General features: G+C 41.2%; 1 protein-coding gene across 5 annotated transcripts in view; it reads right to left on the bottom strand.

Annotated features, from left to right (window-relative positions):
• LOC122885513 (ATP-binding cassette sub-family C member 4-like) overlaps nucleotides 1–17,801 on the bottom strand; it is a 68,200-nt gene that overhangs the window by 36,680 nt on the left and 13,719 nt on the right. For all 5 annotated transcript variants that reach the window (XM_044216717.1, XM_044216718.1, XM_044216720.1 and 2 more), the window contains 7 exons: nucleotides 16,688–16,767; nucleotides 9,773–9,923; nucleotides 8,882–9,001; nucleotides 8,618–8,728; nucleotides 8,409–8,509; nucleotides 7,441–7,632; nucleotides 1,833–1,988 (listed from right to left, as the gene is read on the bottom strand). In XM_044216717.1, coding sequence (XP_044072652.1) covers nucleotides 1,833–1,988; nucleotides 7,441–7,632; nucleotides 8,409–8,509; nucleotides 8,618–8,728; nucleotides 8,882–9,001; nucleotides 9,773–9,923; nucleotides 16,688–16,767 — 911 coding nt within the window. The remainder of the gene's footprint in view (nucleotides 1–1,832; nucleotides 1,989–7,440; nucleotides 7,633–8,408; nucleotides 8,510–8,617; nucleotides 8,729–8,881; nucleotides 9,002–9,772; nucleotides 9,924–16,687; nucleotides 16,768–17,801) is intronic.

Genomic DNA, 17,801 nt, shown 5'->3' with positions numbered 1-17,801 from the left:
ACTGTGAGATTAGACCAGGAGCAAGAGTAAAATACACAATGGGTCTGAAAGGCTAAAAGTGTCCTCTGTTAAGGTTACAGAACTACAAGTCTGAATGTGACTCACTATCCACGCCTTCATCTCTGGCTCTCTTACAGGCCAGCTTCAAAACCAGTGCTTTGCCAGCAACACAGAAAAATATCCAGCATGCACTCATGTGTGTCCCTCAAATACAAAATCGTGTCTCAACAAACCTTCGTGTAGGTCAGAAGACTCAGGACTAACTGCTCAATTTTCATCCAGAAAAAATAAAGCTTTCATGACTTCATCACTGCTACCTGTGCCTTTGGAATATGTTCCACCTCTTTACTTCCAATGAGCTTTTCCTTCTGTCACCAAAATAACACCTTGTCATTAAGCCAGCTGAAGTCCCAATTCAAACTAGTTTTGTGACACCCTTTAATTGAGGATTCAATGTTAGGTTGGAAAAACTGCTTTCAAGCACAGCTTTCCATAGACCGATTATGTGCTCTACCAATTCTAAACCCTCTGTTGGCCACAGAATTCATTTTTTACTAAGTCATTCCTGAGAATTCAATAGAAACTGAAATTGATCTTTTTTTAATGCCATATGCTAATAAAAGCTTATCATAATCAAATCTGTGGGTGGCAAATAATGAAACTCCTCACTGGCAATGTATAGTATACATATCACACTCAAAATTCCACATGAAAAGGTGAGGCAACTAGCAATTTATATCAAGATTTTTTCAATGTGAAAGGCTGACTGAATATCACTTTATCTCAGACGTCTAGCAGGAGAATAAAAAGGCTTTCAGATGAATTTGTGTAAATCCAAGACACTCCGTGCTATATAAGTTTGTGAAACTAAGAGCATGATACAGAGAAACTCTACTCTTCTGAAAGCTGGTAAGACTTCATGACTATCATGAAAATGCCATCCAGTATGTGATACAGATGGGCATGCAGTTAAAGTTCTGACTCGTAACCTGCCACTTTGTGCAAGTCTCTCCCTCTAGGAGAGACAGAAAGAGTAAACAAAATCACATCAAACACACATCACATCCATCTCAAACTAGTTTGGACTAGGAAGTAAAACTTTATCTGAAGTAGTAGCAATGCCAGAAACCTATCAAATCCATAGAAAAGCATTAATGAAACTGTTTTTGGGCATCTTGGCTGCACCCTAGAAATGTTTGAGACTTGGGCAAAGTGACGGTGTACAAGGGGACTCTGGCTGTGAGGATGGGGGAGACTTCTTCTATAAGCAGCTTTCCCATGTTTGGGGGGTAGAGGGCTAATCCTCTGTCAGGGATGGGGAACTGCTCTCTTCACAGTACAGGCCGTGGGAGTCTTCTCCCCTCCCTCCACTCTGCTGACACTCACCCGCAGGCTGGCATTTTCTTAATGCCGTATCAGTTTCAACAAGCGGAAATAAAGTTAAACTGTCTCAAGGCATCCGTTTGTCTCACTTTCAGAAATCCCCTGAGAGATGACTGTAATTCTCCTCACTTGTTTTAGCTTTTTAAAAGCCAGGCGTATAAAAAGGGCCAAAGCACAAATGTTTTCTTTACGAGTATTCATCTGAGATTTCTGACATTTCTCAATCATGAGGAATCAAAGAACAGTACAGAAGCTGTCAAAGCAAAAGTCCAGCAGTTTTACAAAAGGACAAAGCATAATATCAATTGAAAATAGAATTGCTGTACATAAGTTCTAATATAAGATTTTGTAGCTATTTTTAGCTCATTTCATTAAAATTTACCCACTGGTTACTGTATGCAGTGCCAAGACACAACAGCTGAGACTGAGGGCAATTTAAAAAGGGGCACCTGTGGGATGATGGACATTTTCTGGCGCAGGGTGTGCAGACCAATCTCAGAAGTCAGAAAACCATCAATCATTATTCTTCCCTCAGGTTCTGCCAGCCGGAACAAGGCTGAGATCAGGGAGCTTTTACCAGCACCAGTGCGTCCAACGATGCCAACCTACAGTGGAGAGATGAGAACTATTTTTAGATCTGTAAAATTCCACAAATTCACAAAAACAAAATATTATCATGGTCCTTTAGGCTATTAATCATACTAGTCCTTATTGTGTCATGTAGTATGTGTAATGTGTAGTTACTTATTATTACTTTAGTTCTATGATAACAGGTGAAGTCATTAAACAAGGCTCTATAAGCTCCATATAGGCTTAGACACCCATCTTTTTGTCTCTGCATTTCATGTACTGTACAAGCAGCCCAATCAGGACGTAAAAGTACAAAAGCTATGTTCAGGCCGACAGTAGCCCTGCATGAAAAAACGCAACCCTCTCATTCATTTGAATCAGGTCAGTACGGCAGTGCAGCGGAGGTGCCATCGCAGGGTGGTCTGGCAAAACGGTTGAACCTATAACTTTCCAGAGTTGTAAAATCCTGTCTAAGTGTTATAAACTGCTGTGCTGTTTTTTGGCATCTGAGAAGCCTTCAAATTCACAGATCTGTTACTCAAACTGGACTTCTTGGTTGTATTTCCTGTCTCACAGGCACCTGAAGCAACACGCCTCCACCAATGCAGCCCTTTGCATTTTTTTAAACGCAAGGCTGATTTCAGTCTGAACGCCCTCTTAGAGTCTACAGCCACACTAGCGGCTCTATGAGGCTGTACATAGGCTTTGAGCTAAATGCTAAAGTCAGCATGCTAACATGCCCACAATCACAACGTTAACAGGCTGATTTTTAGATGGTATTATGTTAATATGCTAACATTTACAAATTAGCACAAAGCAAAAAGTAAAGCTGAGGTTGCTGGGAATGTCATTAGTTTCACAGGTATTTGGTCATAAATGAAGTATTGGTCAAATAAAAATTTTGACCTGAGTTCATCCTCAATACCTGCAGCAGCAAGGAGCTGCCTTGCAGCAGCATTTTGGACCATTCGTAGATGGTCCAGGGATGACTTGCTGAGGCAGGTGAAAAGGGAATTACAGTAGTCTAGCTGGGATGATATAAAAGTGTGAGTGATCATCTCTTACTCAGATGAGCCAAGAGACATACAACATACAACAAAGTGACATACAGCTGGATAACAGTGATGTGAAATACCTTTAAATTTGCTAATAATATGACCTAAGGGAAGCATATACAAAGAAAATAATATGGGGCCCAAGACAGAACCCTGAGGCACACCACAGGAAAGAGCAGCAGTTTCAGACCTGTAGGGACCAAGCGACACAGAAAAACTCCTAACTGAGAGATAGGAGGAGAACCAGTCAAGGGCTCTCCCAAAGACACCCACCCAATGCTTAAGCCTGTGAAATGCTGTGATCTACAGTATCAAAAGCTATGCTAAGATCCAGCAACACCAAAACAAAGCATTCACCCACATCAGAAGACATCATTATGTCATTGGAGACCCTGAGAAGAGCTGTTTCAGTGGAATGCTTCTGACAAAAAACAGATAGGAATTTATCTAAAATGTTGTGTTCAGTCAAGATGGCAGTGAGCTGTTTGGCAACAACTTTTTCTAAAAAAATTTAAATAAAAGCCAGCTATATATAGGCCTATAGTTTCTGGGAAGGGATGGATCAAGGTTAGTTTTTTTCAGAAGAGGCTGAACAACTGTATGTTTATAATACAGTGGGTATTTTATAATGGAGACTAGGCATGGACAAATATACCCAAGTATGATTTTGAGCAAGGAAGTTGGTAAAATGTCTATAGGGCTTGAGGAAGGTTTCATACTGCCCACCAGATCAGTGAGGTCTTGCAGCGAAATAGGAGTGAAGCAGTCCAAAATTGATGGTCGCGTTGGATAAGCAGAAAAGGGAGTAGACAAGGGGATGATGCTAGCCCTGATATCTCTAATCTTATCAAGAAAAAGAGAAAGTTACTGCAGTCATTATTTGAAAAGACAGGCGCATCAGGAGGTGCAGGAGGGACAATATTGTTGATTGTGTCAAATGGGATTTTAGGGTTGCATTTGCTGGAGGAAATTAGGTTTGCAAAGTAAGAAGCTCTCGCATCCTTAATCAGGTTGTTAAACTCAGCTAAGAGGTCTTTGTAATAAAGACCCTTGCATGCCCAAATCAAGCCATGCATATGCACCACTCTGTTAAACTCGTAGACCTCATGTTAAACACATAGACCTAAAGAGGACCCACACAGAATATGACCAGTCTAGATCAAACCGCTCACTGCATTTTTTAGGGCTAAATGCTGAGTATACTCCACCGTGCAAGATCAAAATGCAAGCTACAACCAAATAGAAACGGTGTCAATGGTGGCACCACGATGCAAATCATTACTTGTTCCACTGAACTGGCCACACGCTGCTACCTGCCAACACACAGGCTTGTTATATGCCATTATACAGCCAATGGGCAACCTTTTGTTTAGCCAAGGGTTTACCAACAATACTGCTTGCATAACAAAGAACCACTGTGTGTGCTTCCAAACATGCCAACACACAGAGAGGATGCAACAATGCCATTTGTGTTTCCTCTTTGCCCATTTTGGTGTAGCATAGAAAGGATCAAGCTCAATGATCCAGGACCTAAATCAACTCTACATATTATTAGACATATAGTACGGGGTTTGTCTGAATGAAGCACCATCACTTGGGTGTACTGAAAGGGCACACAATAACTCTGTCTGAGCCAAGGTAAAAGCAAACCATAAAGCTATCTTACTTGACAACAAACTGAGAGAGAACTGTCCAGTGGGCTGTAACGGTTCCCACTAAAAGGGTCTCAAGAAACACATGCGATTATCACATGAGGGACACAGGAATGCACCACTGGATGCCTTTACCTGGTTCTTGTAGGATACATTTCAAAAGAGGAAACAATCTTTCCCCAAACCCCTTGTGACCTCATGTCAAGAGGATGTCACTGACAGATCTACTATGACAGTAGAATATGGCAGACCTCTCTTCTGCAGAAGCTGCAGCAAAGAGTGCACAGACTTGATTGAACTGCTAACAGAATCAGCACCATGCTTGTAAAACAGAGAAGGGGTACTGTGGACGCATGCATTGAAAAGGCTACACCACAGTTCCAAACAAATCCTAGACATACAAACCTGTGGCTCTCAGGATCCAGACATAGGCATCCCACCCAGGTGGTAGTAGTTTAGATGTTTATTATGAACAAAGAGTTTCACACTTTGAAGGTTTTCAAAGTTGTTGCAACCACTGATTCACAGATTGAGCTGTTGAACAGGAGCTACACACAAATGGGTCATCACTTCCCATGCAGATGTCACCTCACTCTGTGCAAGTCAACAAGCAGGTTCACTGTCTAAACTATTACATGTATTCAGTCTTTTATGGGGGGGCTTTCTGACTGTAATGCACCTTGTACCTTTGTTTTGTTTTTAACCACCTTGCTCTCCATAAGCTGATGCCCATGCTGGAGGAGAAAGGGACCTTGTATCGTACCATGAACTCAACTGGGCTTGCATTGGGTCCTCTCATGTCACAGGGATGGACCCCAGGAAGAGCTACCTGTCTAGGCCTTGCCACAACTCCAACTGTGGCTACCCAAGCCTAAATAAGAAGTGGTCGAGAGACTGTTCATCTGTGAGAGAAACAAATTTGCTAACCGATTACTCATGGGGGAGCAAGGGCAGAGGGCAGGCAGTGTATGATCCTTGCCCAGCCACATATGGCTTACACTGACAGTGGAACTTCAGAGAACGTCAAAGTCCTGTCTCAACAAAATGATGTGAGATTGCCGGGAAGACATTTGCAGACTTTTGAGAAGACTGCTAGAAAAAAGCCATCTACGTTTTACAAGGCACAATTAGATAATGTACGACAAGTTTCCATCCCTGAACAACGACGTAGGCCATTTATAGGCACCTTCCAAAACGATCTATGTGGGAATTTAAAAAAAGTGTGTTCTGATGTACCGCCCCTTAGTTAAGTTATGGTCAAATCTAGCCAGTAGCAAATACTTGGTCAAGGTTAGAGAAAGACTGTTCAATGTTTAAGAGGAAAAAGGAATAAAGATTGTCTGCTAGTAGGAAACAAGATGTGAACCCAAAAGCTTTGTATACCTGAAGCTGCACTATAAGAGCACAACACTACTTCCCAATTGGCAGTGAATGTAAATAAAGGTCATTTTACACTATTTGAACAAATGACTTATAATGTTTGTTAATCTCAATAGAACAGTCTGATAATGCATTTGAAAGTGTTCAGCATGGATCAGTCACACTTTCCTTGGTTTTCATTAATCAAACTATAAGAAAAAAAGCTTGTTACCTTCCTATCTTATTTCAGACAACACTTAAAAGGAGCAGTGTGTAAGATTTAGTGGCATCTAGTGGTGAAATTGCAGTTTGCAACCATTTGAATACTTCTTGCCTCAACATCCCCTTTCAAGCATGTAGGAGAAACTATGGTTGGCGCGAAACCCGAAAGACCCTACCTAGAGCAAGTGTTTGGTTTGTCTGTTCTGGGCTACTGTAGAAACATAGCAGGATCTGTGGAAGGGGACCTGCTCCCTATGTAGATAAAAATGGCTTATTCTAAGGTAATGAAAACACAACGATTCATATTTTCAGGTGATATACACTAATGAAAACATAGAAACAACACAAACAGAAATATTATATTCCATTTCTGCCAATAGCTCCCCCTAAATGTTACACACTGGTTCATTTAAGAAACCATATTGTGCAGCTACAGTTTATCTATAGCATAATGAAATGTAAAAGTGGGGACTGTGCATCATTGATCTTGGAGATTCATAATATGCCCTCACTAAGCTATTTCTCTCTAAACAATGGAAAGTCAACTGTGGTGTTGTAGTTAGTTGTGTGTTTTTATATGACTATGTACAGTATATGTAGTGAGGGCCAGAGTGAATGTATCTTGTACTGTAGGTGGTAGGTGCAGGTTAACTTGTGAAAGGGTGTCAGGGAAACTGTCAGGATGCACAAAGCCTTTCACCCCCATGGCATGTGGCAGAGATCCCTCCCATGGGCTGTCAGAGCCAGGGCCTCTACACTTATCAGCCCATCCATTGTGAAATCAGCCGCCCTGGCCAACCATAGCCATGCAAAATACACCCCTGCATTAAACACAATTTCAATCATCCTCAACCATCTCCCTCTGCTTTCCTCTCTCTCTTCCCTCGCCCCTCTCCCTCGGCCTCTCCTCTCTCTTATAGTGAATAAACAGTTGTCACCGTCAGGTAGCTCAAAATGCAAATTGGGAACAAACGGATCCACTTGAACAGTCTTAATTACATGATATGTATTCCATGAATCACAAATGGTATAGTGCTGAAGATTCAGCAGCACAATATGGTGGCCCTTTAATAATTGATTTGAGAATAATGCCACATAAAAAAGAATCACATTGCACCTTCTACACTAGCTGCATATCAACCTACGTCATGGGCTGTGCACACCAGTGAGCATGCACAGGTGGGAATAAAGACAAGAACCTTTTCTCTGGATGTGAAGACAGCAGTCAGGTTCTTTAGGACCAAACGCTCACTGGCACTGTAAGAGAAGTTGACTCTGTCAAAGGTGATGGAGCCTGTCTTGGGCCAATCATGCGGAGGCTGCTTGTCCGTCTCCCAGGGTGCTTCACTCTCCAGCTCTGCATACTCAACCACTCTCTCCACTGATGTCATCTACAGAAAATAAGGCAATTTTTTCATGGACCATGTAGAGGTGTACAATAGTAATGTTGTGATTTATAAATGTTGCTATTTTGATAATTTGAAAAACAATTGAAAATGACAGCACTTCGGCTTCAGTTAAAAATAATTTGAACAAACAACATTTAAGAAGTGGATTAGTATTTTAAAGGAGTACTCCAGCAATTTAGTATTGCACTTGCATAAAGTTGGGGGACCACAGACATTTAAAAACAGAGTGGCCAAAATCAAAAGATATGCTGGTTTTTAATCTCTAGAAAGAGTCCAGAAACACTGGATCCTACATTTCCCATAATGCGACTCAACAGTGTCTTTCATTAGACCCTCCCTGCCTCTTAAATGCCCATTTCTTTCAAACCCCGCTCCTCCAGTTTGTAGCACAGGTTTTCTGTTAGAACCTTTAAGTCTCAAGCCCTAGCTAGGATAAAAAAAAATAACCCTGATGGGGTTATTTCAGGATTATGAGGTAACTTTAAAAAGCTCCCTCCAGAGCCACATAGGACATTATACAACTATTTTCACAGGTTGAGTAGTACTCCCTGTGACGTGTAAACTGAACTTCATGTATAAAATATGTAGAGTGCCCCCTTAACCGGCAATCGTTAACGCTGTTGGAAGCAGCCAGTGGAGTGACATGATTTTTCTTTTTTTTGGGGTTCCACAATTTTCTTTGTAAGGTTTGGGGATCCAGTCCTACAACACTCTTTGACATTGACTGCAGTTAAGTGTTCAAATGTAAATGGTCTCACCATGTTCTCGATCTCTGCACTCTGTCTGACGCCCCACTGGAACATGCCTGTAAGTGTCACAGCATAAGATAGAGCCAGACCCACTGCACCTGGTTCCAGTCCTGTAATACATACAGTAAAACATTGATGTGTTTATCATCATGGTTTCACTAATGATGTCTCACATGTCAATAATGCGTCACACGTTTAATCCAAAGCCCATACAGTACCATCTCTGAGGTAAAGGCAGCCAAAAGCAGTAATGGTGACAAAAACTGAGCAAATTCCATCAAGACGCACAGCAAACCAGCGAGAAGTGGTCAGGAATAAGAACCAGGCCTCTGTTAACACACACACACAGATTAGATAATACTTGTAATCTCTACCGCCTAAATATTGCTGTTATTAATAAATTGTACATCAGTCTGAATGGCTTTTAATGGGCATGATATAAAGTTAATATCTTTAACTGAAATATAATGTCTTATTCTCACCTGAATGAAGATCTTGATATTCATCAAACATTTGTTGAAACCTCTGCTGAACCTTGAAGGCACGGATGGTGCTCAGGCCTTGGAGAGAGGAAGAAAGGTGGGAGAATACGGGACTCCGAGCTAAAAGAAATGTATACACACCATATATGTTAGCATTTGAACAAACATGCTTCTGTAAAATCAGCTAAACATGCTAACTGAGGACAGTTTTGAAGACTCTTAACCATATTTTTTTTACTATGAACATGGTTTCAGAACATATTTGCTTTCATGTATCATACTTTTATAACTGACTGCTTCGGTGTCAATATACTGTGTTTTTAATTGAGCCAGACAGTCATAATCTACTTGATGTCTTGAGGTTTTCTATTAAATATACTGACTTTCAGAAGATGTAGACAAAGAAAAAGTGATTTGGTAATCAATAGTGGAATACATATGTTAACTGCGTCATACAAACATTAATATGCCCCTGACACCAAACAGTTTGATTTATAGAAAGGTTGCTGTTGAGTGGTCTTTTGTTTCTATTTGTTAGGCTTATAAAACCAAATGTTTCCTCTGAGCTTTTTAATAGAACTTTTGTTCTTTAAGATGATGGAACCTGTTGGCCAATGTGCATTTGGGCTCTCAGCCCAGAATAAAATACATGAACTAAAGCCTGCAATAGCCTAGTCATGGCCACTTGGCATTTTTCCCATTGTATGTGATGTCATGAACTCCCGTCTCTTGAGGAAACTGCGTGTGGCCGAGGCATAGGCCGCCGCCACCTTTAGCCTTTATGCTAATGACCATGGCTTTCTTCAATGGTCTATTAGCATTCCTGTGGTCTGCTTTTGTCTTACCACAAATGGACATGCCCACCCCACCACCCAAAAAAAATATTTTTACTGGTAGACTCTAGGCGCTTGATGTCCCTGGAGGTCTGCAGGAAGTAGCATCGCAGACACAGGAAGACAGCAAGAAGGGGAACAACAGGAATAAGGATCCAGGGGATGATGACGGCAGCTACTGCAATCACTCCAATGACTTGAAGAAATACCTGGGATAGAAGGAGAAATGTGAGCACAATATTAACCAAACAGCAACAGAGTCAAAAGCTCCACTGCTGTTGTGTGGGCTACCACTGGACCAGTGAGGCCTATTTCTTAAGGCTAAACAAGAGAAACTCTTTCAGTTGTATTTGCGTGAGACCATCACGGATATACAGAAAGGTAACAGCAGGTTGTGGGACTGAGGTTATGTGACTCACAGTGTGAAAGGAAAACGATCACAGCGCTAATTCTCACTTAGTAGCAGGTGAGAATTTACCACTTGGCCACTGCAGCTCATATCCCTGGCTCTCTTGGGCTTTCCCTTCAACACTTCTGGCCCGTAAGCCTCTCTGGCAGAGCTGCCAGCCAACAGCCATGGCCACAGTGACTGGCAGAGGGCTCTGGGAACCACACTGTGGGTGTCTGATACATCACACTCAAACCACACAGCCCTCAACAACACAGTGACTCATCACCCGTGTTAATGGCTCTGTGACACATCTAGACCAGGATACCAGAGCTGCCTAAACAGGATTGGAGGCAGTGAGTCTGACGACACAAAAGCACCCACACCTGCACTGTGTTTAGAAACTGAAGTAAGCATCTGATAAAGTATCATTATTAATATTAAAGATAAAATGTTTTTACAATAGCCTATCTAGATTTCTAGTACTGTACTTATGTAAATTTTTGAGGTACTTATACTTTACGTAAGTATTTCCATTTTATGTAATTTTATACTTATACATTTCAGAGGAAAATATTGCACTTTTTACTCCACTACATTTATTTGACTGATATAGTTATTAGTTACTTTGCAGATTAAGATTTTAATTTACAACATATATGATTAGCCTATATGATGATTTGTTATAGACTAAACTGCCAAACGTGCTGCTTACGTGTTAATGCTTCTGTGATAGTAATCCAATTATATAACATAAATAACAACTGAATGGGGTCATCCTGCATAAAAAGTACTTTTAATTTTGAGTCAACGTTTATAGTACATGATGATAGCAATGAACATTTCTGTACTTTTACTTGAGTAAAATGTTGAATGCCCGAAGGACTTAAACCTATGACAAAGTAAATGTTACACTTTTATATGTTTACTTAGTAAATCTGAATACTTTTTCCATGACTGATAATTACATACAATAATGACTGTAAATGCAGATCCATATCTGAAAATAAAACATCTTTAACTACTTCTGGCCAATTGCTGGAATAAATATGTGTAGAATATGTGGAAAGTAACTAAGTACATTTATTCAAGAATTGTACTTAGGTATAATTTTGACGTATGTGTACTTTACTTGAGTATTTCCATTAATTACTACTTTATATGACAACTCAGACGGAAATATTGTATTTTTTAATCCACTACATTTATTTTACAACTCTAGTTTCTGGTTACTTTTCAGACAAAGTAAATTTAAATAACTGTTTGAGGTTCATGTCCAAAAGATTAATACAGATGTATGTAACAGAACTTTGATTTTTCTTCTTTCCTACACCAGTAATCATTTCATGACCCCTCAGATTTATCTTGCGACCCTTTGAGGGGAACCACTGAAGTACAATACCTAACATTATATAAAGTAATAATATATCTATGTAGTAGTAGGATTTTGAATGTAGGACTTTTAGATGTAACAGAGTTTGTTTACCAAGTGATATTGATACTTTTACTTAAGTAAATTATGTGAATACTTCTTCCACCACTGAATATGTGAGGGACCATTTCTTCTTAACTCAAAAGTGTACTGTGTCACATATTTCATATTCGATTAATAGATGATAAAAACTGAAACCTCACACCCTGAAATTAAACACATCCTAAGAGATGAATCCTAAGACGTGAAGATTAGGATCGTACTGTTACCTTCAGTGGTCTCAGACTAGCCCAGAGAGATGAAAATTTAATTTAGCACCTTAATTACGGATGTTATCTGCCACTTAAGCACACATTTAAGCATGATCACTTTCAGTGTAGTTTTATGATGAAAATCTACTCAATTCCATTTGCAGTTCAGATAAGAGGGTATTACTAGTCTAACCATTGCTGTAGTGGAGCCCACACAATCAAACAGTGAGTGGAAGCTACTGAGCACAACTGATCCCAAGAATTTCACAGTACATAAGTTTCAATCTTAGCCTTGATGGAAGGCTACCAGACTGCAAAGTGAGATGGTGGCACATGAGCCATTACTGCATGTTATCCAGCCTTCCCTAGGGGATCAAATATTAACTGAACAAATGTCTTATCAGACATACTGTTTTTCTTTCACTCTCCTGCTACTGATTGGCAACACAGTGACACTGCTCATTCATGTTTGCTGATTGGTTCATTTAAATTCTAATTGGGCCCATTTCAGTCGAGAACCACGAAGGTCCAAGTCAGGCTTTTCTGACAGTGGGGTCATCTGAGGGGACGGAGGAGGAACAGGAACCATTAGATAGGAGTCTTGCCTCCTCCTGCTCCCCAAGGCCCGCTGTCGCCAATGCCCCGTTTGATGTCATCCATTTTCCTGGTCTGGCGCTTATCATGTCAGCATCGAGAACACCGTGGCCCCCACCCACACTACACACAGATGACTCTGATAAGCAGATAAGTGATCCTACAAGCATACACCTCACCCCCTCAGACCACATCCATATCTCCAATGAAACCACACAGGAACAGAAAACTCCCAAAGCCACATCCCGCTGCACATAAAAGTGGATAAAAGGATGAAAGGTTTTGTATACAAACTGTTTAAATAAAGAATTACCGCTAATTGCTCTTTAGCAAGAAAAGAAAGCTACCGCACGCATGTGATTCAGTCATTCAAGCAAACTGGGCGCACTGCTGTGTCCAAAGACCATTGAGATCTCTGCTGACCCTAATTGCTTTATTTTCTCAATGATTCTATCAGCTCTTTGATGTCCAAATAAATGTAGAAAATTGAAGTTAATTGCTATATTTGTGTTCAGCAATGATAGCGACTGTTGTTCCGCAGCAGAAAATAAACAATTGCCTTTAATTAAACATCCCTGTGGACACAAGAAATCATTATGCTTTTTACAACCCCTTTTTCATCCTCCCTTTATTTACTGACAGTGTGCAATATTTGCCACTGGGAAAAAAGTGCAAACAAAACAGGAAATGAAGGGAAAGCATGGTGAAGAAAATTCCTCAAAAGAAGTCCTCTGTCATCGCTGCAATTTTTTTTCACTCCACACTTTTCCGTGACAGTATGTCACAATAAGTTGCAAGGGTCAGTGGTACAGAAACAAAACAGGGCTGTTCCACTTGGGCTCTGGAACAATAGAAGTGACCCAATCCATTCTACTCTGTCTTTGGGCTTTATTTTAGCATTAGATGCCCAGATGCTGTGGCCTTTCTTTGGGAGAAATGACTGTGGACACCTCCTTCACATTTTCCCTTTCTGGGCCATTTTCACTTCATAAAGCTGCAGTCAATGTGTTTTGTGTGTGGTGAGGATGGTCTGACACATACTGTGGTGGTCTCAGTCGCTGTCTACATTGGTGGCTCAAGTAGTCCTAGGATTAGGCCTTTGTGTGCTGTGAAAAGGTAAAAGAAGTCACTTATTTGGGCTCAGTCAAGCTGCTGATTTCCAACCCCATTTTGGAAATAAGAGAAAGGCTTTGAAATGCGGTCTCTCTCTCTCTCTCTCTCTCTCTCTCTCTCTCTCTCTCTCTCTCTCTCTCTCTCTCTCTCTCTCTACTATAAATCACTTGTGTCCAGCAAATTCATTCATTCAGTCATTGCTTCTTTCTCTTTCTCCTGAAAAACATTTTCAAATGTGTTAGAAAACAGCAATTCACAAATACAAAAGTCACTCACAGAAAGCACAGAATTCATTCTCTTTGTCATATTGACATGAGGGGAGATTCTAGATTAGATTGGGACTTTGTTAAGTTCCCAGGACTCAAAGGACCCCGGGCTCTGGCCTGTATGTCTGAGTCAGAACAGCTGAGGTGCTGGACTGCAGCATCATGGGAGACCACACACTGGAAGCTTTTGCTGGCCAATGCTCGCCATCAAATGCCCATGTGTGGTATTGCTGAGTGGACACTTAAGCATACCCATAAGCACACACACACACACACACACACACACACACACACACATATACACAATTGTGTTGTCTTGTGTTTTGGTTTGTCTAATTTTACAAGTAAGTGAGTAAAACAAGTAGTATAGCTAACCTTTAAGCTTTTCACCTTTCTGTGTCACTTTTAGTTTTTCACATGTGTAAGACAGTGGCGTATGTCATAAAACAATGCTCAAAGGGGATTTATGGCACAGCTTATATATTTCCACACAGAACCATCTCCTGTGTTTCTCAGGATAACCTGTTTAACGCCTGGAGCCAGTGCATTCTTCACTTCTTCTGTCACCAGCGTCATAAAGAAGCAGAGAAACCCGGTGAAATCCCATCCTACAGCACTCACAGTTACGTCAGCAGTTCTCATATCCCACAAAGCCACTGAAAAGGCCTGACATACAATGTGCCACAATATACAGATTCACACAACGATCCACCCGCCAGTGTTTTTAGACAATAGCCAGCTTTGCTCTGTGTCTGTTTGTATCTTCGGTGCTTCTTTGCTGGGTTTGTGTCTGCACACTGCACACATGCACTTCCTCTTTTTTCTCTCATACACACGAAAACTATTTTCTCTCTCTCCAGATGACTGTAGGGTTTACTGCTGTAATTTATGATTTATGAGCCAATGTTTATGCATGTTTATATGCCATTAACATTAGTGAGACCAGGCTAAGTCCCACTTAAATGAAAGTAACTGTCAGCTGGTGTCTTAGCATACACATGCTGACAAACTGAATTTGCATGGTTGGTGAAGAAGACCTATGAATGTAGCTATGGACCCCACAGTTAGTGTTGTGACTTGGTCAAGAGCCTTCACACGAAATCCTCCAGTGAAAGACCCCTGTACTCACCCATTATTGTCTTGCCCTCCTCCTCTGCCCCCTCTGTGAAAATAGAGGCAACTCAGGATTTAAAGGTCAAGTCTACACAATAGCAGACAGTCCCCAAAGCCTGAGGTGTTTTTAATTGACATTTCTGTCTTTGTCCCCTGACCATAAAGAGAAGAGAGAAAGAGCCTATTTCCCAATACACTAAATTACTACTAAATGAGACCTTGGAAAAAAAATAGGGCTCTGGGGTGTAACCAGGTTGCCCCAGCTTGAGGGAATCCCCTTGTTAGGCGGGTATGGGGGCAGTGCTGAGGGGCTGTGAAGTGCTTACTCCACCATAAAGGGGGAAGCTCGGGTGCAAATCCCCGCACAGAAGCGCTTCTCACCATAGAGAGAGATAAACCAGTTAGGGCATTGTTTATGAAGTTTCACTTTATTCCCCCCTGACAACCATTTAAACAATGACTATGGGGAAATGTCCCTCCGCGAATGAGCAACAATAGTCAGGATCAGCAGCTTTTCTGCGGAGCTAATACTTTGATAAAAAGAGTAAAAATCTTCCTTCCTGAAAGCATTAAAGACTGCTCCATGAAAGACACCTGCAAACAAGAGCAGCAAAGCAGCACAAATAAAAGTGTTTTGTCCAAAGGATGACACCTTTGTCCACTATCACAATCACTTCCAGCAGAAACAATGTGCACATGATATAGCCAGTCTTATTTTGACAGTTTAACTCTCAGTTATTAATGCTATTTTTCACTGCAATACAGAAACATGGTTAAAATAAAATGGTTTCATGATAACACAGGTAATAACTAATATGGTGGAATGCATAAGTCATACATTAAGTACAGTACTAGTCTACTTTCACTGTTTTCAGTGGGCCTGAGGGCCTTCTACAAAGTTATTATTTTACTCTAGCCATTATTCACCTTATTATCAAAAATGAGGGAAACTATAGCAGACAAAAAGCTTTTGTGCATATGATCTTTTGTGCTTTCAGCATTTAAGATGGCTTTTGTCTACTGTGAGATGGGTATCTGCCACAAACATCACTCAGGCATTGTGGAGGGGGGATTCGTTTTCAGTGCGCCTTTGTTCTATTCTTTGGCCCTAACCAAAGAGCCACGCCTGCTCCTCTACCTCGAATTGTGCAGCGAACATTCCCTTCTTTGTGGCACTAGGTGCATGAGCTGGCTCATCTCCGCAGGCTTTCGTGGGAGATGGCTGTCACGGTGGCAGGGTGGCATTTGGTAACCTAACCTGGTTATGCACCAGGGTGGCCCTTGGCTACCAGGCCTATAAGACTGTAGAGCATTAGGTGAATTGCGCTGAGAGGGGCAAGTCCCACTCTGGATCTGTTCCAACTGACCTGTCCCCTTCCCCCTCTACTACACTTCCAGCTCCACTCCTGCAAACACATTGTACGCCTGCTGCTCACACTTCTTCTCACTGCCACTCAACACATCATCCTTGTCACCCCCTCCCTCACTTCCCCACTGTTTTCCTCCACATCGGACCCATCATCCTGTGGCCTTTATTTCCTCTCTGGTACCTTTCTCTCTCCCAATCACTTGCTAAGTCTCCATACATATTCTCTGAAGATGCCGCTTCTGTTGTGTCACACTGAGGAAGCCACACCCTCAGCCTATGTGCACACTTTTATTAAATCTGTGCAGGCGCTGGGCTGCGCTGGCGGGTAATCCTACAGTAATTGTTTCCAGATTAGGGGACCCGGACCACAAAGCAGGTTTAGCCAGGCATGAAATGGCCTTCCCATGCTGCAGCGCCAGCGACCAAACCTGCCGAGGTGAGACTCACCTGGATAAAGTCCACAAACGTCCATGGGAGCAGAGAGTCCAGGTAACTGATGTCCTTCGAAAACCTGTTGAGGATTCTTCCTGGGAAACAACACAACACAAAAGAAAAAAAGATTAGAGGACATTAAAGTAGATATATGTAGATATATCTAAGACAGAATCATACAATTGACAGCAGAATTCTGTTTCATTGGTTATAAAGATGTATCAGGTGTATCATTTGTGCAATCAGAATGAATATAGTAAAATTAGGTGAAAAAAGGTGATGTAATGTGTAATTGTTTAGTGTGAGAGAACACCTGGAGTATTTATCATGTAATGTAACTAATCTGACTAACTTAAAATAGTCCTATATGACAGTTGGATGAACAAATGCAAGTAAAATAGAGATATTCTATCCATTAGCGACTCTGCATCCATAAAAAACAATATTTTGTTTGTTTCAATTTCCTTTAGTCTCACTAGACTATTGAGCAACTGTTAAAGTCCCCTCCAATTTAATAGAAAAGAGCTTATACATTGAGTTGGTATCGGATGAAAAACACAGGCTTATCTAGATTAAACAATGAATCATTATTTGTCTAGCATTTCATAAAGACTGCCCTACTCCTAGATGAATATGTGAGGGAACCTTTTGTTTGGAAACAAAAGGGCAACAGAAGCTGCATACCTGCCTTTATGTTCTGACTGGCAGTCAGTGACGTTAATTGAGTTGCCTCCAATCTGCTCAGGTGTTCATTATTTTGGCTGGTGCTCTGCAGGTGTTGTGGCAGCCCTTTTAGTAACTTTGCTCCCCTATTCTGATCCCACAGCACATAAGATTACACTCCAGCTGCTTTCATACACGTTTACTGCAGGGTCAGTGATAGCAAATCCCCACACTACACTACCTAAAGTCAGGCAAACAGGCAGAAAGGCTTTCTCTATCTCTGTCCCTGAAAGAAGCCCTCAGACTCTCAGAGGCAGACAAAAAAGTACCAGAGTAGTGCCAGCACTACTAGAACTGGGCTCAAGTTAAAAGACACGACGAAGCTGTGGATCTGTATAGTGTATATTCCCTGTCAAAGTGCCACCAAAATGTGTCATAATGTTTCATACTGTACTTAAGCCACCCA

The sequence above is a fragment of the Siniperca chuatsi genome, linkage group LG12 (assembly GCF_020085105.1).
Source record: "Siniperca chuatsi isolate FFG_IHB_CAS linkage group LG12, ASM2008510v1, whole genome shotgun sequence".
NCBI classification, from domain to species: Eukaryota; Metazoa; Chordata; class Actinopteri; order Centrarchiformes; family Sinipercidae; genus Siniperca; species Siniperca chuatsi.
This window is presented reverse-complemented; position numbering and strand designations above follow the sequence as displayed.